This window comes from Vulpes lagopus, chromosome 4 (assembly GCF_018345385.1).
Source record: "Vulpes lagopus strain Blue_001 chromosome 4, ASM1834538v1, whole genome shotgun sequence".
In the NCBI taxonomy this organism is placed as follows: domain Eukaryota; kingdom Metazoa; phylum Chordata; class Mammalia; order Carnivora; family Canidae; genus Vulpes; species Vulpes lagopus.
The window spans coordinates 69,523,428-69,549,651 of NC_054827.1; the positions used below are offsets into that span (position 1 = coordinate 69,523,428).

Consider the following 26,224-nt stretch of genomic DNA (forward strand, 5'->3'; position numbering starts at 1 on the left):
CTGGTGCGTGCGCGCGCGAGCGAGCGAGCGAGGGCGGGTGTGTGTGTGTGTGTGTGTGTGTGCGCGAGTGTGTGTGTGCGCGAGTGTGTGTGTGTGCGCGCGTGTGTGTGTGTGCGCGCGAGTGTGTGTGCGCGCGTGTGTGTGCGCGAGTGTGTGTGTGTGCGCGCGTGTGTGTGCGCGTGTGTGTGTGCGCACACGCCTGCGAGCTCGCGAGCTTCCTCTCCAGGCGCTGTGCAGGCGTCTCCGAGCAGCCGACAGCAACGCGAGGCGACCGCAGCCTCCGCCCCCTCCAGCTGGCGATTGGCTGGTTTTGCTCATCATTTCCCTGCTAGGAAGAGGGAAGGGCCAGTGACGCCCCCGAAGCCAGCTGCAGAAGCGGCCGCCACCTCCGATGCACAAGGTGTCTCCTCGGAGAAGAGCCCGGAGCCCCGGGGAGGCGGCGCGGAGCGAGCCGGGCAGGGCTGGCGCCACCCGGGCGGGCGAGCGCTGCGCTGCGCTCGGGGACCGGCCGGGGCTCGGCGGCGGAGGACCCCTGCGACCCGCTCCTGACACCCCGGCTCCACGCTCCCCTCCGATTGCACGGACCTCCCCCCACCCCACCACCACCACCACCGCCACCACCGCCACCACCGCGACCGTGTCTCCCCCCAACGGAGCCTTTCTATCGAGAGAAGGTGAGGGAGCTGGGGCCACCAGGACTTTCCCGGGCACCCAAGATGCGCTCCATTAGGAAGAGGTGGACCATCTGCACCATAAGTCTGCTCCTGATCTTTTATAAGACAAAAGAAATAGCGAGAACTGAGGAGCACCAGGAGACGCAACTCATCGGGTAAATGCAAAAAGCTTCATTTCAGGATATGGCAAAACCGGAGCCAGAACAAAAAGTGCAGCCTGTAAATGCAATGGGCGCGTAGACGGTGGAGCGAGGGCTGGGAGAGCCGGCGCGGGCGGCCGAGCTTTGGTGCGTTTAGCCGCAGGGATCCAATCACAAAGGCTGCGGCCGAGGTGTGCGTGCCTCCCCACGCGCGGCCCCACTAGTTCAACTTGCCCTGCGTGGCGGTGGTGACAGCGGCGCTGGCGCCCGGCTCCACACGCCCGGGGACAAGTCGCCGCTCAAGTGCCAACCAAGACGTGCGCCCCCGTCCTTTGGAGCCCTGGGCAGGACTCCGGGCGCTGGCTCTGTGTGTCCCCCCCACCCCATCACCCCCAGGACAGAGTAGAGGGGGCTGGCTCCCCGGAAGGAAGGCTGAAGTTAAAGCCCGCGACGCAGGAAAATGGGTCTCTCCGTGGCTTTTTCTCTTCTTTGGGCTTCGGGTAGATCCGCGTGTCGTGTGACTTGGAAACTCCGGGGCCCCCCTGCGATGCTTCCCCATTTGCTCTTCCGTGGGTAAAACGCAGGGGCGTCATGGTTACGCTTTTAGAAACGGTGCTGTAGCTTCACACCGACGGTCTTTCTGCTGTTTCTTCAGTTTCTCTTAAATGAGTTCAGACGCTTCCCCCCCACCCCCTCCCACCTCCCCCCCACCCCCAGCAAGTTCTCTAAATGTCGCACTTCCTTCCTCCCTCCCTCCCTTCCCCGGGCCCCTGCCGCTTTTGAAGTTTACCCGGGAGGCGGCTGCGACTCTGGCGTCGCGTGCACAGCTTGGAAGCCTTTGTGAGGACGTGAACCTGGTTGTCAGCTCCGTCCGCAAAGTCCCGGGTCGGGCACCGTCCCTGACCCCGGGGGCGTCCGCTCCCGGGGCCCGCAGCCTGGCCCGAGCCCTGGGCGCCCCGACACCCCGGGGCACGGAGCTAGAGCCCTGGCCGCCGTGTGTGCGCGTGCAAGGACCGTGCACGCGTGCACACGGACACACAAACTTCACGCACTCCGTGTACCATTGTTGCTCCTCCCCAAGTAACGAGTGTTTTTAAGTGAGCAACGCGGGGGCTCGCACTTAACACAACTGGCTGCGTTCCCCCAAAAGGGCTGGCGCGGGGCGCCCCCGCGGGCCCGGGGGGGGGGACGCCGAGGAACAGCGCCCGGCTCGGACGGCCCGCCCGGCAGCGACGATGCACAAAATGGGTCTATTCTGGAAAAGGAGAAAAAAAAAAAAAAAAAAGGAGCCGAACTAGAGGAGGTCGTTGACACAGAGTGTGGGTGGGTGCAAACGCAGCCGAGCTCCAGCGGCGGGAAGGCAGGGCTGGGGGCGCGGGCGGGGGCGCGGGCGGACAAAGGGGTCTCGGGGACGGTGACACAGCGACGCGGGGGGAGACGCGGAGGCCGCGCGTGGGGGTCCGGGCTCTTTGTTCCCCTGCGGGCGGGGGGGTCCGAACGCCGGCGCGAGCCCAGACAAAGCCGCCCGCGTCGCCCAACTCTGGGGGCGCGGGGAGGGGGCGCGGGGGGCGAGGAGCGGGAGTGGGCGGCGTGGGGGGAGGGGGGCGCCCCGTCGGGGCCTCCGCGCGCCCCGTGGGCCCCCCAAGGGAACGACCGACCTGGGACGCCCCAGGGTTCCCGGGCCACGTTCCTGCTGTGGCCCTGCGCTGGACGCCCCGGGCGGGGGGCGCGGCGGGGTGGGGGCGCGGACGGGGGCGCGGGGGGGGCGTGCACCGAGGCGCAGGTGGGGCGCGGGGTCGGGGCGGGGGCGCAGGGGGAGCGCGGGGTCAGAGCGCGGACCCGGGCGCAGGTGGGGCGCGGGGGCGGGGCGGGGCGCGGCGGTTGAGCTGCCCCGCGGGTTTCGGTCGCCCCCTGTTGGGGCCGAGCTGCGGCCGCCTCCCGCTGCCCTGGGAAAGCCGAGGCGGGCGCGGGAGTTGCTGACACGGGGCGCGAGGGACGCGCGGCTGCAGAACGCGCGCGGACCCGGCGGGCGGGAGCCTTTACTTCAGGGACCAGGCCCCCTCCTGCACCCCCTCCTGCCCGCGCCCCATCACTCCTGCAGCCCCGCGGGTTCGGAGCCCGGGACGCGGCGCGTGCAGGCGCCAAGCCCCTGGTCCGAGGGGGTGACTTCCTTGCAACCGCCACGGTCAGACGCCCCCTTGGGGTCTGGGGTCCGGGCCTGGTGTCGGCCGCGGGCCCCAGAGCCGGATCCGAGATGGGAGATGCGGCGGTGGCCCCGGGGAGCAGCGAGGCGACAGGCCGGCCCCGACCCTAGAGGGGGCAGGACGGCCAGTGCGGGGCCTGCCACAGGCCTCGTACCTTCCAGAAGACCCTCGTCCCCGAACCCTCGCGCCTGGTTTCCCCGCTTCTTTGCGCCCCTCCCCACCCCCCACCCCCGACCCCGGACTGGAGGTGCCACCTAGGGTCAGGGCGGCGTCGCGCCTGCAGCGCCCAGCGCTCGCTGCGCACCCGGGACACCAGCACCCCTCCCTGCCTCCCGTCCCCCCTCCTGTCCCCAGAGGAAACCATACAAAAAGCACGGTTTTTACCAGGAGTTACTCGAGACTAGGTCAGGGTCATTGCAACTGCAACCTTCCATGCAAACCTCTTCATTGCCTGGTGTGATTCCCAGTAGATAGTTTCCCTCAAAAGTTTCCCTCAAAAGGCTACAAAGTTGGTTTATTCTTGACTGATACATATATTTTTTTTTTCGTAATGGGAAAAATGGCCCATGATTTCACTGACTTGCTGTGCTCTCTGGGTATAATTGTGTTAACCGCATAAAAATAAGTGCATGCGCTCATTTCAGAAGATAATGCATTTGAAAGTGTGGCATCAGCTTTAATATCACACGTATTTGTTTTGATTGCGACTTCTTAAAACTTGCCACACACTGCGCTCCAGTGTGACCGCAAGTGAGCCCAATTTTCTTATCATCTAGAGATTTCCTTTTTAATTTGACTGTGTACTTTAGGTTGTCTGTCTCAATAATTGTCCATTATGAATTCTGAAACTTCTGATAACACTGACAGTGGAGATAGACATTCAGAGTTAGAGTATTACCATTGTCAGCAAAGTGATTTCCAGCTGGTTCCAGGCTAATCAGGAAACCCAGGATCTGTGCTTTGTCTGCTTCATTTGGGGTTCTACCAGAACCCCTAAGCCATAGGCTAAAGTAGTACATCTCATCTTTATTTTTAGTTGTTTGGCACTTAGGGAAGGAAAACACACAACTGCCTGCTGTTTGCATTCAGGCTTGGTTCCATGCAAGTTCTTTTTTTTTTTTTTTTTTTTTGAGGGAGTTTTATAATTCCATATTAAGGAGGAAATTTACCCTAGTCCATGGAGAACACATTCATTCCAAAGCCAAGTTGTAAAGAGTTTTCAGTCGGGTTGAAGGCAGGGCTATGGAGACCGAATCTCAAGAAACAAAACTAATTATATTTGTTATGTGCTGCAAAATTAATAGAATAAGTTGTAGCGATGCCTGGCAACTCATATTTCAAAGAGAAAAATGTTTGTAAGAACTAGTAATAATGATTAGTTTCTGTCAGTACTGTCCCTGGAAGTAGATTTTTTTCTGAGCTCAACATAAGCAGGAATACTTTATACAATATATTGCTTTACGCTGCATTATTTCCCTGATGTGTTCTGTAGTTTTCTCTTTAGGAGGATATGTTGGATCCTCCTGTATGTAGCCCTATGCAAGAAATGTTTGCAGTGCAGCTGTTTAGTAGTTGTGTTTGATCTGGAAGGAAAAACTAGGAGGGGGTGGTAACATCCTTCATGCCTTGCATTGAAGGAAAAGCCTTTCTAAGACAGAGTCCCACCGAGGTCACTAACGGAAACATCCCTTGGGACCCATTTAACTTTATACAAAGAAACTTGCTCCAGAGACTGGATTGCCCGAAGCCCAGCCTTCTTACACAGGAATCCCACCTACTTCAAGAGGACCTAGGACTAGCTGTAGCTGTTTTCATTCAAGGTTCTTTCCAGGAATGAAACTGAATTTTGGTTTGTCACCAGTTCAATGGAAACAGTTCAAAGACCAGAGTCATGTGGTAGTATTTCACTAATATAAAACTAATTTAAACTTTGAAAGCACTTTTTTTTTTTTTTTAAGTCTTGGAGGTCCTGAAAAGCCTCCATAGAACTAAGTACAGCAATCGTCTTGCCATGCCAACTGTCCCTTTAGCAACATTGTCAGTGAAAGAGTCTTCCACAGATATTTAAAAATGCCAGCCCATGCATATTTTTACTTCTCCTATGAGAGTTTATTGGTGGTAAAAATAATTGTTTTAATTATGGCAATCTGTGGTTAGGAAAAACTGGTATTAACAAGCCAGTTAACCAGATGAATATAGGGGGAAAAAAGGCTCTATCCTTAGAAATGGGGAGAGTTTGTACCCATATTCTTGAAGGCGTATCTTCAGAAGTGTGAAGGTTAGTTTCCCTGTATATCCAGATCCTCATTCATACATACTTATTGTCGTTAAACGTGTAATAGAAAAGTTGACTTCTGGGCCACTGAGTAGTAAATTGCACCCTCTGTTTCCTAGCATCTTAAATGACCTCTATAAAATGATTATTATTGGCCATGCGTAGGCATGCAAATGTATCATTTTCATCAGTAGGATAGTTGAAAATATTGATTTTTATAGAGTTCTAAATTTCACAGGGAGTAGTTGCATATGATGCTTTGAGTTGCTTCAAATTGGAACTACATGTTTAAAAAAGAATGCAAACCAAAATACCAAACTATAAGCCTCTAATTACAGAATTCATCTAACAGCTGTTACACAGGCAGTGTTTCCATTGATAGTAGGAGAGGATTGCCTACATAATAAACACAGATTTAGACTTTGTGACTGAGCAAATAGTCATATTACTTTTTAACTATACTTTTGAGATTTTAAAACAGTAAGAGGTAACATGTAAAGAAGTAAATGCAGATATTGACAGGGCTCTCCCATAAACCGCATCTATTTCTCTGAGTCTGGGTCCACAACTATAAAGTACCAAGAAAATAGTCTGTTGACCAATAAATTGCTTCTGCTGTTAACTGTCCTACAGATAACAAATGCTGTCATAGGTATCTGTCACTGTCATCACTGTGACCAGCACTGCCATGCCATGTATATACTTGCCTGACAATGTTGATTGAGAGGGATAGCACAGTTGATTTTGTGTGTGTGTGATGTAATAGAAAATATGAGTAAAAATGGCTACTGAATGAGTTTTCTTTCTCCCCGTTGCAATCTCTGTCTCCCTGCCACCACCAAGTCTCAGGAAAGTGTCTCATTGTTGAGATGATTTGAGACTCAACGTAATTTTAGAAATTTGCACTTCGACAGTGCTTTATGGGTTACATTCACATACACACTCCCACTGAGTTCTCCCAACGTCATTGTGTATTAGATAAGGTTTTTGCAAAAAAAAAAAAAAAAAGATAAGGTTTTTGCAATTTTCAAGATAAAGCAAGGTCACTGTGCCCTAGAAAGAGAATATTGTCCAAGGACGTATAGGTTAGCAAGTGAAAGAACCACCAACATGCCCAGATCACCAGATATTCCAAAGTCTGCTTACTCCAAAACAAAATCTCTTTCCGTCATGTCTATGTGCCTTCTGGGAAAATAAAATTATGATCTTGGGAGTCACAATTATACAGATGCAAGAGAAGTGGCCAAACTTCCTGTCTCTATTGTCTAAACACAACAGGGAGGGAGGATAGAGTTTGAAGACTTTTTTTTTTTTTTTGCTTTAAACACTACAAAGGCCTTTTCTTTATATGAAAAATGCTTTTATTTCAAAAAGAATAAGTGTAAAGATTGTCCTGATAAAGTCGTACTCTCATTTCTTATAATACCTTTCATCAATCTCATACCTCTGCTAATGGGTAGAAAAAGTTGTATCGACAATTTGTCACCAGTAATTTAAATCAAATTATGTATTATGCTACTTAGATAAAATGCTTCTTACTTTCACAGAGCTGGCATTTTTGTTTTGTTTCAGAGATGGTGAACTATGTTTGAGTCGATCCCTTGTCAATAGTTCTGATAAAATCATTCGAAAGGCTGGCTCTTCGATCTTCCAGCACTCTGTAGAAGGTTGGAAAATCAATTCCTCTTTGGTCCTGGAAATAAGGTGAGTTTCTTTAATAAGCCATAATAAATTTCACATCATGTTCTCGAATATGTTGGGCTTGGCAAACTTATATTGAATGCTTGATTTATAGTTTAAATGTGAATACTTTAATAAAAGAGTGAACCAGCTCTACTTGATGTTGATCAATGAAGGATATGAAGCCATAAAACTGAAATGATTATGTAGTCAGAAATTTAAGGATGAACATGTGGGTTTTGAATATACTATCTTTATTCTAATGGAATAAAATATACAACAGAGTACTAACATTTGATAGATTTTTTTTTTATTCTGTTACTCAGGATGGACATCTATTTTGAGAATTATCTTTAACTTCTTTATTAAGTCTTTATACCTATCTTGTGTCTTTGTGCGCTGGATAAAAGTAGAGCCTATTCAACTCCTATTTTGCTGACTATTCTAAATAAATTTCATTTACTCTATGAATGGATATTTCTATGTGAAGTTCCTGTAATAAAAGTCTCGATAAGTATATCCTAACTTGGCAAAAGTCAGAAAATAAGTTTTCTAGAGTACTGGCTTGTTCTCTGTAAGATTTGGGATTTTTACCTGGAACAAGCTCTTGAAATCAAGCTCAGTGCCTACATATATCTATTATATCTTATTTTCTTCTAGTATAATCCTACAACTAGTAAGAAGGTTAGGACCAGACTTTCCTGAGCATGGAGGAAACAAACACATCGTGTTTCCCCACAACTACATTGCTATATTGGTATGCTTTAAATCAGCATTTTAGGAAATCATACGCTTTTTAAAAGTTTCTGAGAACTATCCTTTACATAATAAAATCATTGCAATTCCATATTGGGAAAATGATAATAATTCAATGATCAGACATTACGGCGCAAGTTTTGTAAGTGGTTCTGAGGGTAAGCCATTGATCTGTTTGTCTGGGTCTCTACCTTACTGACTCCTTGGGTCATACCTACATGTAATGTAGATCATGAGGAACTTAAAGGAAGAAATCTACTGACACTCATCTTTAGAGGATGTGGAGCAGTTCATAAAATGCATTGTGGCAAAGACACTCCCCACATGTTGAAATACACTTGAAAGATTGAAAGATTTTTTAAAAGATGGGTGCCAGGGAAATGCAGGAATCATTTGTTTGAAGCTTTGGAATTGGCTGGAATGGGAAACAGGAATCAAACCATGGCAATATCAAATGGTATATGCTTGGCTGCTTTTAGTTATGGAAATTTTGTGTCTTTGTAGACAGAGTATAAGATTGAGGAGATGAGGGATCCATGGGTGGCACAGCAGTTTGGCGCCTGCCTTTGGCCCAGGGCGCGATCCTGGAGACCCGGGATCGAATCCCACATCGGGCTCCCGGGGCATGGAGCCTGCTTCTCCCTCTGCCTGTGTCTCTGCCCCTCTCTCTCTCTCTCTCTGTCTCTCTCTATCATAAAAAAAAAAAAAAAAAAAGATTGAGGAGATGAGTCTGATGACAGAGTTTCTAAATTGGGATCTTCCAGGTAGAAGATGGTCAGCAAGTAAGATTTATTTCAACTGGATAAATGAGAACCCTTAAAACCAATATTAAACTTAGGAGATTCTATATAAAAGTACAGGTTTTCATATACTCTTGAGAAAATGAAAATTTTCATAACTCTAGACCCATATGTCCCCTGAGAACTAGTTGGCCGAGGCCAACTGGAGCCTTGATCTCTCCAGCTTAACATGTTTACAGCTGGGGTTCCCTTATTTCTTTTTCTTTCTTTCTTTCTTTCTTTCTTTCTTTCTTTCTTTCTTTCTTTCTTTCTTTTAAAGATTTTATTTATTCATGAGAGTCACAGAAAGAGAGGCAGAGACACAGGCAGAGGCAGAAGCAGGCTCTCTGCAGAAAACCCGATGTGGGACTCCATCCCTGGACCCCAGGATCACTCCCTGAGCCAAAAGCAGATGCTCAACCACCGATCTACCCAGCCGTCCCATCTCCCTTCTTTCTTGATACATAACGAATATCTTCCTTACTATCTCACTACCCTACATACACATTTGAATTTAGAAACCCTAAAAGAGATAATTATTAGGTAAAAGCTACAGAATGTAGAGAGTACACGAGGTCATAAGTACAGGTTTAGCTTAGTTTAGAACAGAATAAGGATTCATATATCTTGGAAAGAGAGAATTATGGGTGATATAAAAAGGAAATATTTGATAAAATCATTTGAAAGGATGATAAGGATGTCTCAAAAGGAACTTTCAAAATGAAAGATTTGGCAAGAAGGGAGCCAATTTAGGTAAGGCTATAAAGATCAGGTAAAGGAAAGTAATGGAAGACAGTAAAGTAAAATAAGAAATTGCAATAAATTAATTGATAGATCTAAATATGCCAAATAACGTATCAGATAAAGTCTAATAAGTAATTAACAATAATCTTTTTTTTTTTTTTTTTTTTTTTTAAAATGTAGGCACTATTTTTTTTTTTTTAATTTTTCTCCATTCATGATAGTCATACAGAGAGAGAGGGAGAGAGGCAGAGACACAGGCAGAGGGAGAAGCAGGCCCCATGCACCGGGAGCCCGACGCGGGACTCGATCCCGGGTCTCCAGGATCGCGCCCTGGGCCAAAGGCAGGCGCCAAACCGCTGCGCCACCCAGGGATCCCAACAATAATCTTATTAATATATATGGCCATGCCTTCCTAGTATCCATACAAAAATGACACTACAGCGTTACATTTTGCTACTTTTAAGATATGCAAGCTAAGGGTATTAAACATAAATTGAGCCAAGCAATTCATTATTGCAATTTGACAAATTGATGAAGATTGCATTCCTATCTGTGAAGGTGATCTGTTTTGAATTATAACAGATGAGAATATGTATGAAATGTTAATAGTCTTTTCATATGATTCTCCTTAACAGATAAAGAAGCAAACAATAAAACATTGAGCAAATATTGAATAATACATACAAAGTTGTCACTTCCTTACGAGGAAATGATAATTTGTAAAACCATTATTGTACAACATGCAAACAATTCATAAAAATTATAATTGCCTATAGCATTAGTGACTAGTAAGTATTAATCAATTTGACACCTGTAATAAAAAATTTAGAATATGAAAATGTCTGATTGTTAGCTTAGCTTTTGTTTTTCTAAAGTCATACCGGAAGCTAACCATAAACTAATTTAGATCATTATCTCTATTTCTTCCCCACATCTATAAAATTTATGAAGAACCACATTACTTGGTCTCTGTGAGGGGGTGTGGGCATATTTTACAAGTGTTTTAAAAATCCTACTTTGAAGTTTTGATTAAGATATTACAACTAATCATTTTTGATCTTCCATGATTAAACCATGGTTACAAATCTTTCTCATTTAAAAAATCTCATTAAACTTATAATGCTCTTGTGACATTCCTAATAAATTATTTATCTATTTGCATTAACATGTGAAGCAGTCACTGATGATAAGTTGTTTTTCCCTACATTTATAGAAATGATTTTTTTTCTTATTGCTAATTTTTTCAGCCTTATGTATACTCTGATGCTTTCGTAAGCACTTCAAGAATTGATTCATATATGCTCATCAAACAACCGTACCTCTGGGGAGTTTTCTGAGAGAGATCGTACCACCTACATTGTGCATTGAAAATTCATCAAGATTTAGAAGAGTTTATACATCCCACAGCTAACTTCACGATTATAATGATTACCTTGGTTAAGGACTAGATTTTATTGGTAGTAGTTTGTTATTGTAAGCTAAGAAATGACACATTTAAGATCCATCAGATGTTTGTGAGTAAATCTATAAACATGGTACTGAGAGAGTATTTGATCATGTCCAGTGCTTATGACTGGACCTATTTTTCCATCTTTAGGTTGTTTCTTTTCTTTTTTCCCCCCTTATTCTTCATATGTTGAATAGAAATCTAAAGAATTACAATACCAAATGTAGATGCATAGAGAAATATGAGCTCAGCTATTCCTCAAGACACATCCTAATTAGAAAGAATATTTTCAAGCTGGTATCCTCACGTTAAGGTTTTTAAACAGATCAAATCTGCAGGTTAACTAAACATAACTGCAAATTTATATATATTTACCTATAAAAAAGAATTTGCTGTTGCATGCATTGATTTACTTTAGAGAAAGTTCCATCTACAATTCTTCTCTTTACTTTGTTCACTAAGTAGCCAGGGGAGCACATCTTGGGTCACATAGCTTGTTAGTGGCAGAGTCACTAGCGCAAAACTAGGTCTATCTAGCTAATAAAAGCTCTTATTTTGAAACACATTTCTTGGGCTCTCTCTTTTTTTTATTTTTTTAAAGATTTATTTATTCATTCATTCATTCATTCATTCATTCATTCATTCATTCATGAGAGATACAGAGAGAGGGGCAGAGATACAGGGAGAGGGAGAAGCGGGCTCCTCACAGGGAGCCCGATGCAGGACTCCATCCCAGGACCCCGGATCACAACCTGAGCCAAAGGCAGACAACCACTGAGCCACCCAGGTGCCCCTCTTGTACTCTATTTTAATACTAAAAATACGGCCTTTCTGGAGTACACACAGTGGAGATTTTTTGTTTTTGTCTTTGTTTTGCTCCAACGTATATTATTCATCCAATATTACTAACTGCTGGACCAAATAATCAAATGGCCATCTGAAGTGTAAATTAAACTAAAAAATGCTTTTCTCCAAGCATTTTGAGACCATTTTGCCTTTTCATTTAGCTGCGTAGGATTTTTCTTTGATACTAGAACATCTTCCTATAACAGCTGGGACCCTAAGCTCAGAAGCCCTAACAAGCTACAGGTTATGTTCTCTCCGTGCTTTGAAGTACGTTGCCTTGCGAAAATAATCTTTGAGACAAAAAAATCTTGTGTTCTCTCTGCTTTTTGGTAGGCATAATGAAACACTCAGCACTTCTTAAACCTTTTTAAATTTCTTTTTAGTGAGCCACGTTCGTAACAATTGAATTGATTCGGTGGTTTTTATCTAAAGTCAAAAGTTTGCAAAAACTGATTCCTAATATATGTAACATAACCTAATTTGCCTCTCAACTTGGGACGCATTCCAGCTGTAAGATTTGTCCTTAACAATACTCGCTGATGGAGTCAACGGTGTCATTTAGATGAAATTTTAGTTGCCACAGCACGTATGCTTGCTGTTGACAAGAAACCTACAGAGAAGAAAGAGTGGCACCTGGTGATAGGTTAGCTATATTTAACATTTCACAAGTGAAAACAATGTTTAGTAAATTAATTCTCTGGAACTCTGCAGCTGCTATTTCAAGTGATGTGTGATGTTGAAAGGGAAGTTCTAGTTGAAAATTCAGTTGAAAAGTTTCTGTATAGAATCTATTCCTGTCAGTGTAACAGTCTCAGCCTTTCAGTTTAAACCAGCATTGCTTAACAAAAAATAATCTTTATGACTAAGATTTTTAGCCTCACTGATAGTGAAACATTTTCAGGTTCTTTCAGTCCTCTTTATCTTTAAAACAGTTGGCTGAATTTAGGTTTTTGCTTATTAATAGGGTTTCAAAAGTTACTTGATGCCCACAGAATGACAGTTAAAGACCTGGAAGGGATCTTTTTTGTTGTTGTTCTGTTCAGTCCCACACAGAAAACACAACCTCTTGCTTTACATATCTGCTAATGACTTAGCCACATTTCTGGAAAAACTAGTATTGAGACAGCCTACATATTAAACTTTAGCTTTTGTTGAATCATGTTCCTTTAGAGGCCAGAAGTTAAACTGAATTTCCCCTCTAACTCTCCCATTCTCAAATAATTTTGCTTAACCTGCTCTTTTCATTTATGTCAGTTATCTGAGCAAAAGCATGTAGTTCTCCTTGGTGATACTGAAAATGTGGGTCAGTTCAGTGTAAGAGTTTTTCATGCTTCCAGTGACATTTCGTTAATCATATTTAAGCACTGGTTTCCTTTTTTTTTTCATATATTTACAGTCTGAATAACAACGAAGCAAATTCACAGAACTCTTATAGTCCATTATATCTATAATCTAAAAAATGCCTGGAGGCGCCTGGGTGGCTCAGTTGGTTAAGCGTCTGCCTTCGGTTCAGGTCATGATCCTGGAGCCCCTTGGATCGAGCCCCCCAATTGGCTCTGTGCCCAGCAAAGAAGTCTGCTTATCCCTCTCCTTCTATGCCCCCTCCACACTTATGTGCATTCTCTCTCTCTCTCTCTCTCTCTCTCTCTCAAATAACTAAGAATCTTAAAAAAAAAAAAAATAGGAAATGCCTATAGCTTGCTAGGGAGAAAAAAACCCCTAACCTTTCCCTACTGTTTCCAAAAAATAAAATATTATGCATTAAAGCCACAATATTGTTCACTAATAGTAATTATTTTCAGTGTTTCTTGAATTCTACACCAGGAATCTTAGATTATTTCTCATGTAAGCCCTAAGATGGAAACTAAAAGTTTAATTCAATGTAAGAAAAAGAACATACCAGAGACACTTAAGGTTTCCTTTCCTCCTTCTTTCAGTTAAAAAAAAAAAAAGTAAATATTGCGGGCACGCCTGGGTGGCTCAGCAGTTGGGTGTCTGCCTTCGGCCCAGGGCGTGATCCTGGTGGGGTGATCGAGTCCCACATGGGGCTCCCTGCATGGAGCCTGCTTCTCCCTCTGCCTGTGTCTCTGCCTCTTTCTGTGTGTGTCTCATGAATAAATGAATAAAATCTTTTTTTAAAAAAGCAACTACTACTCTAACAGATTAAAATTCCTTTTTATCTAACAGGATAAAAAATTGTTGAGCCTATAACACAGTATTGAAAGAACACATATTGTAGAATTACCTGTGTTCAATAATCATGTCTTTTATCTCAAGAGCTAGACAACATGGTGCCTTTTGAAATTTTACTGAACTCTTTTTCTCAATATTTTATTTATTTGAGAGAGAAGAGCACAGTAGAGCAGGGGCAGGGGAAGAGGGAGAGGGAGAAGCAGGGAGCCCAACGCAGGGCTCCATTCCAGGACCCTGTGGTCATGACCTGAGCTGAAGCAGGTGCTTAATGGACTGAACCACAGAGGTGCCCCTGAAATTTCGCTAGCCTCTGTCCACTTTCTTTAATATCAATGTTTCCTAAGAGTCAACAAATTAAGGACGTTCTGTTATACTCAGGAATGTAAAAGATCTATGTCTGAAATATTTTGCTGTTAAGTTTCTATAACACAGCAGAGGTGCCGTTAGTGGAAAGTCCCTTGTGCTGTCACTTGACCAGCACGTTAAGAGTTAACATTTTTCGTGAATAAAGGGATTTTCACTTTTAGATTTCCAAGTTAAAGAGTCTTCTTTCAAATCTGGATCTCTGGTTTATTCATTTCATCCTGGCAAACATTTCACTACTTGTGAGGTACATCTTCAGAGATCTACAACAACGCCTTTAACTGTGTTCAAAGGAAAATGACAATACCAGCTAGTTTGGCATTTTGACCACATCCGTGCAGTTTTTATTTTAAAATCAGTCTTGTCATTTTCACAGGAAATGAGAATTTTTTTTTTTGAAATACAGATGTCAGGCATCACTAAATTTTTCCCCAAACAAATGGTAGTTAATAAGTATATACAAAAGGTTCTATGGATTGCTGTTCTTGGTACTAATTAACTTTTGTGAAGAATTATGTGTGCTCGACATAAGGAAAGACTTCTCAATTTTCTGCAATTCATACCTGATAATTGCTGATGTCACTGGCAATTGTCTTCATATATTATCTGTACTTTGTTAAGATGAACTGTTATGGTGCCTGATAGCATTTCTGTTAATTTTTAGATTTCATTTATAGGGCATTTATATAGGTTTTCCTATGTAAATTTCACTTATGACCCTGATATTCTGATTGAAGGAAAAAATTCAAAAAATATTTTCTTTTCCAGAGAGTTAATGGACAAAATCTTTGTGTATCAAACCTGGCCAAACTTTTCAGTCAACCGATTTTCCTTCTTTTTTTTTTTTTTTAAGATTTTATTTATTTATTCATGAGAGACACATAGAGAGAGAGGCAGAGACATAGGCAGAGGCAGAAGCAGGCTCCCTGCGGGGAGCCCGATGCGGGACTCGATCCCAAGACCCCGGGATCATGCCCTGAGCCAAAGGCAGACGCTCAATTGCTGAACCACCCAGACGTCCCAGGCTCATAGTTTCTTTAACTATATAAATCCCTCAAAAAACTGACAGGCTCCTGGGCCGTTTCCTTGTAGTTAATTCTGATATAAAATAACTGCACCCAAAGATTTCTTCTGAGCAGTTCTTCAGCCTATGACTCTCCTCTATTCTAGCCTAACCCCCCTTTTCCTTAATTTCCCTTCTAAGTAATTTGAATCTATAAACTTACATGGGAAGGCAATGACTCTTCCTTTTGGGAGGGCTCTGACTTAGAATTGTATTTCTTGCTAATTCAGATATTAGAAACATTTTGGAGGTCCCAGCTGCCAGACTTTCATACAGTTTCCATATAGGCCATTGCCAGAGGTATTCCTGTCCTTCTCAGCTTGCAATTCGACTATTTCATGCCTGGCGTTGCCTCTTTTAGTGCTTTGCAACTGACATAAAACAACATACAAACACTTTAAAAAAGATTTTATTTATTTATTCATGAGACACACAGAGAGAGAGGCAGAGACACAGGCAGAGGGAGAAGCAGGTTCAATGCAGGGAGCCTGACATGGGACTCGATCCCTGGTCTCTAGGATCACGCTCTGGGCCGAAGGCGGTGCTAAACCGCTGAGCCACCCGTGCTGCCCCCTACAAATACTTTTTAACTGCTCCAAGAGCAACAGGCTTATTAGATATAGGCTATGAGTCCCAAATTATTGCAGTTTCATCAAGTGCTTGGCTGTATCATGCCAAAGTCGCTAACTTTCCAGCCAGCTGGATCTTTATTTTCACTTTTCATCATCTAACTTAGCATATACATACTTGTTTATATAGCATCCCACATCTGTTATCAGTTTCTTTATTATGTATGAGATAGGCTAAACTTCTATATTAAAAAAATGAAAAAAAATGATTAATACCTTAAAATACAGTGGATCAAAGTAGTTGGAAGTTTATTTCTCTCTTGTATAGCCATGCACATGATCCACTCATATCACATGATCAAGCACAGCTGCACTTAGGTTTGTAAACTTGGAGATTTTCTAGCTGAGGATTCATGTGCCTGAGTAAAACTTAGAAGATTCAAATACTAAAAGGAAGATGGGAAGAAAGAACACTAAGGAATAATTAACTATCTCTGCTATACAGTGTGTCCTATCTATTTTTTCCTCTAACATACCCATTTTTCTTCCTGGATTCTTGAGCTTCAAAGGAAACTTTCCTATAGTGTACTTTTAACTCTTCCTCAAAGAATTATAATATACCCAGAATTTGGATGAATGCATACAAATTCCTTGGGAACTTCTATATTATCTTTTTAATATAATTAAGTAAGGTATGATTCCAATCCATTTTAAGTTATTTCTGTTTACCTTAACTAGATGAAATTAAACCAAACAAAATGACTATAGAGAATTAATTAGAGCTAAAGAATATCTAGTTATGCAAAGTCAAGCCATGGCATTTTCATGTTATTTAATAAACTAATTTTTCTTATTTTTTCCTTCAAGTTTTTATTCAAATTCTAGTTAGTTAACAGATAGTGTAATATTGGTTTCAGGAGTAGAATTTAGGATTCATCACTTATATATAAGACCCAGTGCTCATCCCAACAAGTGCTCTCCTTAATACCCATCACCCACTTAGCTCATTCCCCCCCTGCACACCTCCCCTCCAGGAACTCTCAAATTGTTCTCTTCAGTTGAGTCTCTTTTGGGTTTGCTTCCCTCTTTTTTTCCCCCTTCCCCTACATTCATTTGTTTAGTTTATTAAATTCCACATATGAGTGAAATCCTATGGTATTTGTTCTTCACTGACTTTGCTTAGCATAATATACTCTAGTTCCATCCACATTGTTGCAAAAGACAAGGTTCCATTCTTTTTGATGACTAATATTCCATTATATATATGTGTGTATGTGTGTGTGTGTGTGTGTACATATGTGTGTATCACATTTTTTTTTATCCATTCATCAGTTGATGGACTTTTGGGTTCTTCCCATGCTTTGACTACTGCTGACAGTGCTACTATAAACTTTTGGGGTGTATGTACCCCTTCGAATCAGTATTTTTGTATCCTTTGGGTAAATATCTAGTAGTATAATTGCTGGGTTGTAGAGTAGTTCTATTTTTAACTTTTTAAGGAATCCTAATACTCTTTTCCACAGTGGCTGCATCAGGATAACCTAAATTGTCTGTATCTTCTTTCACTCTATAAATAGATGTGCATACTATACTTATTTACCAAATCATTGAGAAGCTATATGCAAGTGATTTTTTTTAAGAACAAATTCAATGTCAATAGAATCTACTTAGTTGGTTGGTTTGATTACCACCTGACAATTTAAAATTAGTAATGTACCAATTTATATTTTGTCATATATCCCTTTGTATGTGATATCTCCAGTTCTTAGATATATTCATTAATGGAAAACTTTGTATTTCAATACAGGAAGAACATTCTTCGTTTCCTAGATGCGGAAAGAGATGTCTCAGTGGTCAAGAGCAGTTTTAAGCCTGGTGATGTCATACACTATGTGCTAGACAGGCGCCGGACACTAAATATTTCTCAGGATCTTCACAGCCTCCTACCTGAAGTTTCACCAATGAAAAATCGCAGATTTAAGACCTGTGCAGTTGTTGGAAATTCTGGCATTCTACTCGATAGTGAATGTGGAAAGGAGATTGACAGTCACAATTTTGTAATAAGGTGAGCTTTCTTCTGTTCCTAAAGATTATAATTTCTTCAAAGATGTTTTACTGAGGTGTATAAAGCTGTTAGAAATATGTTAAGTCTAATATTAATGTTAGGGATTATTGAAAGCTCAAAAATATTTATGATCTGTTTTTCTGTGTAGTATCCAAATTTATGTTTATCCTGGGATATAAAATTAAAAATATTTTATCATTGAAAGATAAGATAATCTTAAAAACCTGAACTCTTATTGAATTGATTGGACTTGGGGGTGGGGAACAACTCTTTCAACATGTAGTTATACAAACAAAATTGTGTCCAGAGGAGGTAAAAATATTTAATAAGGGAATGACAATGAAAGTGGAGGTAATGAGTTCCAATCATTGAAGTCGGTGTGAAGTATGATTGTGAAGATCAACCAAGGCCTCTAGAATTCCTGAAGAGACTAAAAATCAGAGGTCAAGAAAAATAAAGAAGAAAAGATTTCACAGCGGAAGTGGAAATTGTTGCAATGTAAAAAAGGCAAGTTTCACCTTTGATTAATACAGGATCTACATGTGACTGACTTCTCGTTCTTACGTCGCTCTATAAGGGATGCAATAAGCCTTTTTATTTTTTTTCAAATGACAATTTTATTAGATTTAATATATGGGAAAATGACTTTTATTAATAGTTTTTATTTATATCATTAATTTAATATCAACTCATTCACTAATATAATTAATAGTTAATGTTTATATTAGTGAATGGATTAATTCATTTAATCCACTTAATTGATTATATTTATAATCCTTTTATATACAATAAATTATATTAATTTGTTCATGAAGATTATGAACATTTCTATGTAATGATGTAATAGATATAAGTAATTTTACCATTTTAATGATAATTATTTAGCAGATTCTAAAAATATAACAAGTTTATAAAACAAGTTTTTAAAAAGTATATAAACAAGTTCACATTTGATATCTTGTACCAAATTGCCTTCGTTACTCTTCATATGTGGTATTTGTGTATGTTAGTATCATTTAGTTTTTGAGTTTTCTCACATAATTAAACATACCTGTTTTTCATTGATGGTCAGCAGATGTTTGCTGATTCACGTGTTTGATTGACTTTAGATTAACTAGAAGAAACAGCAATAGAAATAGGATTGTGATGACATCATAGATACTAGTTTTTAATTTCCAATTCATGCATCTGAACATATTTTTGGACTTTTTTTAGTCTTCAGAAAAATTTGCTGAATGAGTGAAGTATGAATGTATGTGTAAAGATAGATTGGAAAGTATACCAGTTTGCCATGTTGATAACCTGAAGTCTTGAGGTTATGCTGGAATTCAGCCTGTGCAAGTGAAGATCTGGAAAGAACTTTTTTGAAATATAGTCTTAAAAATAAATATAATCAAATATATAAATGGTAATCATACATAGGCAACAATTTTTTTCATAAAATAATTATAGCCATGAAAAATTATAGTAGAACACTATCAGGTGAATACATTTCATAATAATGAATATAGCCACTAACATTTTACTTTATTATCTTACCTTTTCTCAGTTGGATGCAAGGTCCGAGATTTATTGTACATCAGCTGAGCCTTTAAAAACCAGAACTCTTAAATTGATTGGACTTGGGGGTGGGGAACAACTCTTTCAACATGTAGTTATACAAACAAAATTGTGTCCAGAGGAGGTAAAAATATTTAATAAGGGATTGACAATGAAAGTGGAGGTAATGAGCTCCAATCATTGAAATCCGTGTGAAGTATGGTTGTGAAGATCAACCAAGGCTTCTAGAATTCCTGAAGAGACTCAAAATCAGAGGTCAGGAAAAATGAAGAAGGAAAGATTTCACAGCGGAAGTGGAAATTGTTGCAATGTAAAGAAGGCAAGTTTCACGTTTGATTGATACAGGATCTCCATGTGACTGTCACTCCTCGTTCTTACGTCCCTCTAAGCTTCAGCCCTGGGATCTAGATAACAGGTTTAGCTCCACTCCTGACTCTGAAATTAAGACTGTAGTCTTTAACATTTCTGTCAGTTCACATAATTATCACTCCTTTCTTTTAGTGAGAACAATTAACATCTAGTATTTTAGCAACTTTGAAGTCTATATTAAGTATTGCTCACCATAATCTAATGTTGTACATTATATCTCCAGAACTTTATTATCTACCTGTTGCAAGTAGCTCTCTGGTGTTTGAGCATTTGCAAATGGCAGGGTGTTTTGAGGAATAGAACTTCAAGAGGTTATTTATACTTTTCTAAGCTATGACTGTTTTAAAAACTTATTTAACAAGAACAAAATAATGACCAGCTCTTTAAGTTTGTAACTGTATTATGGAGTTACCAACGAGTACAAAAACTGAGGCTAATTATCTTAATGAAGGCATAAAAATCATCATCATAATTATTTTTGCTTTCTTTTCCTCCTATTTTTTACTAGCTTCCAAAAATAGAAGTTGGAATATTATAAACTAAATTATATACTAGAGAAATGTTTCTGATCTTAGGTTAGGATAAAGTTTCTAATTTTATGAAGAAAATTTTAGCATGAGTCCAGGATTGGGTTTCTGATTTTACTAAGAACCTTTAGCAAGAGTCCACTTATGATCAGAAGCAAATCATCTCTCCAGGAAAATAATCTTCGTTGTATTATGGCGATGTGGGGAGTTCGTTCCTTTGAGTCTCATGGATACAGTCATTTTCAATGACATGTCATTATACCAAACTTCAGTCCTTCCTAAAACTCTTGTCTTTCTCATAGAGTTTTGCCTTATCATCTGTGTGCCAAATACCTTTCCCTTCCTCAAGAATGTTTGGCCTTTCATTATTGTACACGGATCTCTTAACACTAGAACGCAGTAAAGGCCTTTTTCTTTAAAATTTATGCAGAACGTCTTTCCTTGAAATAGTTTCCCATCCATATCAAACTGTTTGAAGTTGTTACAAATTTTAGTGACAGTCCTTAGAATCTTTCGGATTTCTCACCTTCCTAGAGATGTACTGCATGTGTATCTACATATCTAAAGATAGTTTAGGTTATTTGTTTGCTTGTATGGCCTGTGTTCCCAGCTTGTTTGTTTGTTTCCCACTTCTCCTGTTAGTAAGTTTGTTAAGAGAGAAATAAATTATGCCTCGTCTGTTTGCAGAAGGTACTGATTAGTTCATGACCCCTCAAGGGTCAGGTTCCTCCAGATATTATATTCAACTTGACCTCTAACTTAATAAACCAAGCATTATTTTTAGATAAAATCTTCATTTGACATTAATTACATTTTAAGCTTCATCTTTAGTTTTTTCAAAAGGACTTTATTGAAATAAAATACTATCAGTTTTGTTTAATGACGTACATTATTATCGTACTGTTTAATGACAGTACATTATTATATGCCAAGAAATATCTCTTGTTCCAAGCAGTTGTCCTATTGGATAAAGAGGGCATGGAGTGTATATGTGGCATTATTGTCCTGTGAAGTATAATTTTGGAGAATGCTAATACTCTACAGAAATATTTAAAAATTAGCCTATGAAAAGTGCCCATCTCTTTGTTTGCACATATAATGGTAGCTATTCATAAATACACACACACACACACACACACATTGTCATGCATTTCCTCTCCTAAAAGAGATACTCTTTTAGTGACAATTTGTATCATCAATTAATCAATTAAATTAAATGCTAGTTTCAGTGGGAATTACACAAAATAAAATCCCCGGTCAATATGATGTTTAAAGTAAAAAAAAAGAAAAATAAGTTAAAGCCTAGTTTAATTCTCTAATGACTGACTAAATAGTGAATTGATCTGTACAATCTTTGTGTGTGCTTGTGTGTGTATTCTTAAATAACAAGGAAATGTACTTAAATAACAGATTCCGCATATAAGTGGTATCATATGGTATTTGCGTTTCTCTGTCTGACTTATTTCATTTAGCATAATACCCTCAAGCTCAATCCACACTGTCACAAATGGCAGGAATATTATATTAATATTATTCATTAGAGCTACTTCTTCAGATATAGGCATTTGAATTCTCTGAATCTGCTACCTTGAAACCAGAGGAAACTATGACTTCCTTTTATGTGCTTCTGTATCCATAGAGTTGGCACAGGCCAGGATCTATATACAAAAGAATGTTCTATGGGATGCATAATTTTATTTCCAATATTCTCTTTTCCTGCCTGAAATAAGCTTTTCTCTTCAAATAAAATCCATATCTGTGGCATTTTTAAGTAAAGAGAAATACAGTTTTAGGCCTAATTAATCAAAAGACATCCCAAATACTCAGTTGGCCACTGTTATACTTCTAACATCATTTTTAATGATGTATGTAGACCAAAAAGGAAAAATATATGTGATTTTAAAATTGTGAAACATTCTTCTCTACCAGTATTTATAGAAGCAGGAAATTCAGAGGCCTCCACAAATAACTCTCTAAAATTCTTCTCCCATCCAGGTGCTGCATTAACTACAATTCTACCCATTGAACACATTTGTTTGGTAATATTCTTATTGTCATTTAAAATGAAAATTCGTTAAAAGGGAAACTTTAAATTATTTTCTCAAAAGTACTAGTAACTTACTACATTAGTTTATTCATACAACAAACCTTTATGAGTGCCAACCATGGGCCAGTCATAGTGCAGCATAATTACAGAATGATTATCTTTACATTCCTTCTTGCAGGAGGCCTGTCTGTGTGGGGTCGGGAATAATCACTGAAACGAGAAGTCTCTAAAGACACATGGTAAATTTAAAATACTCGTCCGCGGCCAACTTTAATACTTCAAATTATGCAGAATGATACAAAATATATCAGAGAGTATAAGGTATGCTTCCTGTACTGAAAGAGACTGTTCAAACTCAGAATTGTACATGAAATCTTTGAAATATTCCAGAAGTTCTCTAGATAAGTAACTAATTTTTAGATATCATAAAAAATACATTATAAGAAGATATCAAAGAGCATTACAAGGTATTAGTATAGAGCCATGAACTGACAGCCTGACATACTCTAACCAGAAAATACCAAACAGCTACATACCTTATAGAATTAGCTAAGCCATCAATAGACTCAGTTCCTTGACAAAGTGAGGAACACAAGTTACTCTAAAGAGTATGGTGACTTCTACGCAGTTGTATTGTAGGAAAGTTGGACCCGCTTTTAGACTTTGCTTACTTACAATCTGTGGGATAGTCTGAATAGAACTTTCTGAGCCAAACTTAATTTCAATAGCTCTTTTTAATATCACAAGAGGGAGAATAATGATATCACTAGAATCTTCATCATTAAGTTAAAAAATGATAAGCATTAGATAAATCATCCTATTGATATTAATTCCTATATTTCATATTTGGGAAGCCTGACATATGCTAACTAAATATTGGAGAGAGAGAACCAATGCTATGTAGGAAAAGCATCACCCAGTAGAGCGTTCAAGTATCCAAGCAGAGTGCATTGTAGATGATATTGGATGAAGTGGTATGCCTTTCTGTGCTTTAGTTTTCTGATTTTTAGATAGATCATTCTATAGACTATTTCCTTTACCTAAACCATTAAAATTTACCTTACTCAACAGAGCCCACAGAGTGATGGAATTGCCTCTACAAAATCTCTGACCTGTTTGTTTAGTCATGTCCTCCTCACATACATATCTAAAAGTATGCTGTAAAATTTCAAGAATTTAGAGTTTAGAAGACAGTATGTATCATTTATATATCATCATCATAGACAAAGGAAAATAGGTTTAGAAAGCTACTTTTAGGCAATCTGTTTAAAAGTATCTTTTAAATCTTTTTTTCAAACTTTGTGTAGTTGTAAAATTCTTATAACAGTGTATATCTTACATTATAGTATACAACTATTTAGCAGTGAAAATTGTTTTGGATTTTGGAAAACAATGTTTAAAGTGCTTTTAAATTTTCTTGAAGTTATTTTTCAAGTTTTTTAGGTAATTTACTCCCATATAAATTTACAACACAGTATGTTCTAACATTTGTGCTGTCTATGCTGAAAAATTTTATGAGCTTAGCAAGAGTGGTTTTCTAATGCCAGAAAAATTCAGGTATTTCTTAATATTGATACTGAGAGTTGGTGGAGAACCAACCCTCATTCCATCCTCCCTAGTCTCCTCATCACGCCTTGGTGTCCAGAAGTGATTATGCGTTCTTTCCTTGTTCTGGGTTATCTGGGGATTGAGGAAAATGTTAGGCAACCCATCCCTGCTGGTTTTTCATAAAAGAGAGACTATGTCCAGTCTGATGAAAATAAATATGGTCCTGCTCTGCACTACCTTTGACATTAGGTGTAAACCTCTGAGGGAGGAGTTAAGTTTCCACAGTTATTTTTTTGACCATCACATACTGCTCCTCACTGTGCTTAAACAAAGATCATCACGGGTATGACTTATGTGATTCCAGACTAGTTGGAACCTCAAATTTAATTTTGTTCTTTTATTCTTTTCTTTGTATCTTGTTTTATACTGTCCCCATCTTCCCTCCAGCCTAGATCAGTTTCTTCTATTTGCTTGGTTTCTCCTTTCTTAATCATCATTTTTAGTTCCTGCCATGCTTGACCAACTCTCCTAATTTCCTCTTGGTTCATTTTTTTTTTTTTATAAAACTAGCATTGAGGGATCAATTAAAATTATCTGTCTATCTACATACCTATATTTATATATGTATTTGTGTAAGTACATCCTTGCTACTCAAATTGTAGTTCTGAACTGCCAATACTGCATCACTTGGAAGCTTGTTAGAAATGCAGAATCTCGGGGCACCGGGTGGCTCAGTTGGTTAAGTATCTGCCTTGGCTCAGGTCCTACGATGGAGCCCTACATTAGTGTGTGGGGGGGTTCCTGCTCAGCGGGGAGCCTGCTTTTCCCTCTCCCTGCCCCCCCCACTTGTGCTCTCTCTCACTCTCTCTCTCAAATAAATAAAATCTAAGAAAGAAAGAAAGAAAGAATCCCAGAACTGGTACCAGATCTGCTGAGTCAGAATGTGCATTTGATCACAGTGCTCAGGTGATTTTTATGTGCATTAAGGTTGGAGATATTTTGGACATCTCAGTATACGTGGACACTAAGCTCTAGGCAAGCTGAAACTCCCAATATATTTAATTTATTTAGTCTGTATCTTCAGGATCTAGCACCAGATTTACATGTTAAGATATATATTGTTTATTTATGGAATAAAATAATTAATGTAGGGTTTAAGAAAAATATGGTTTGTGTTCATGTATTATTGTCTTAGAGTTTATACAACACTGAATTGCAAAGTTAAAATGTAAGAGGAATCATATGTAAGTAAAGGTTGTTTAAACCCTTACAATTAAAAATAAAATACAGAAATATTAAAGAGTAGGATAGTGAAATGCCCTAAATACTGGGAGTCAAAAAGCTGGATTCCTGAGAAGCTTAATATTGGACAAATATCTAAACATCATTATTTCCACTGTCCAGTGATGATAATAATATAGACCTATTATTTTAAAATGTTTTTCTAAGTATCAGATGGGAAATATAGTAATGAAATGCATAAACTGTAAAGCTTAATGATGAATGATACTGAAGCACATTTTATTTAATTTAAACATTGTAGGTGAGAATTAAGTTTGTCACTGCATTTCCGAATTGCCATTGACTTGAAGTATAAATTCTCATTGTCTGATATAAACAAGATATACTTTCTCCAAAGTTATCAAATATGTATACAGTTGACACCAAATAAGGAATATATGGAATGCAAAGACAGGAACACTTCTCAGATAGGAGTATGTGTAAAACCTGAGTATATAATATTAGAAGTAATTATAGTGAAGATATGTATTTCTTCAGGAAACTGAAGCAATGAGATAAAAATGTTTTACTTTATAATGATCTAGCTTCTTAAAATAAGGGATAGTATGTTTCAAAAAAGAAAAAGATGGAGGAATTGACTTCCCTTGACTGATAGAAAACATTTTTATAACTCAATTCTTGATTCTCCCCTAGTTGATAATTTATGGCAGACTTTAAATCATCCTCTTGACCTTCAATGAATGCTAACTCTTATAGCAAAATAGACTCTGGGAAAGAAAAAAAAAATATTTCTGCTTCTCTGAGTGTTGATGAAAATAGCCTTAATTCTTTCCATTTCACTCTCACAGAGAATATGTTTGTCATTAACACAATTGTGTTAACGACAGTTAAGTTTCTGGTAGTGAGCCAGGTCCAAAGCATTAGAAAGATATTTAAAAATTAATTTTTATTAAAATAGCCACTTTATATTTTAGGGACAGTTCCATTGTGTATGCAATATTTGCTCCACTTAATCTCTACTATATTTTCACTTGATATTTTATTCATATTTTGGATTTAGGAATTTTATAGCTAATATAAAACTTATTATCTTTGTGATGTCTATGGATTTTAATCATAAAATTTATGTTCTA

At 39.5% G+C, this 26,224-nt stretch overlaps 1 protein-coding gene across 1 annotated transcript in view; it reads left to right on the forward strand.

The window, feature by feature from the left end:
- The first annotated feature begins 207 nt into the window (after positions 1-207).
- ST8SIA4 (ST8 alpha-N-acetyl-neuraminide alpha-2,8-sialyltransferase 4) overlaps positions 208-26,224 on the forward strand; it is a 95,453-nt gene continuing 69,436 nt past the window's right edge. The window contains 4 exon segments of the mRNA XM_041752801.1: positions 208-508; positions 510-829; positions 6,866-6,997; positions 17,541-17,798. Of these exon segments, the coding sequence (XP_041608735.1) occupies positions 392-508; positions 510-829; positions 6,866-6,997; positions 17,541-17,798 (827 nt within the window). The 5' untranslated portion in view covers positions 208-391.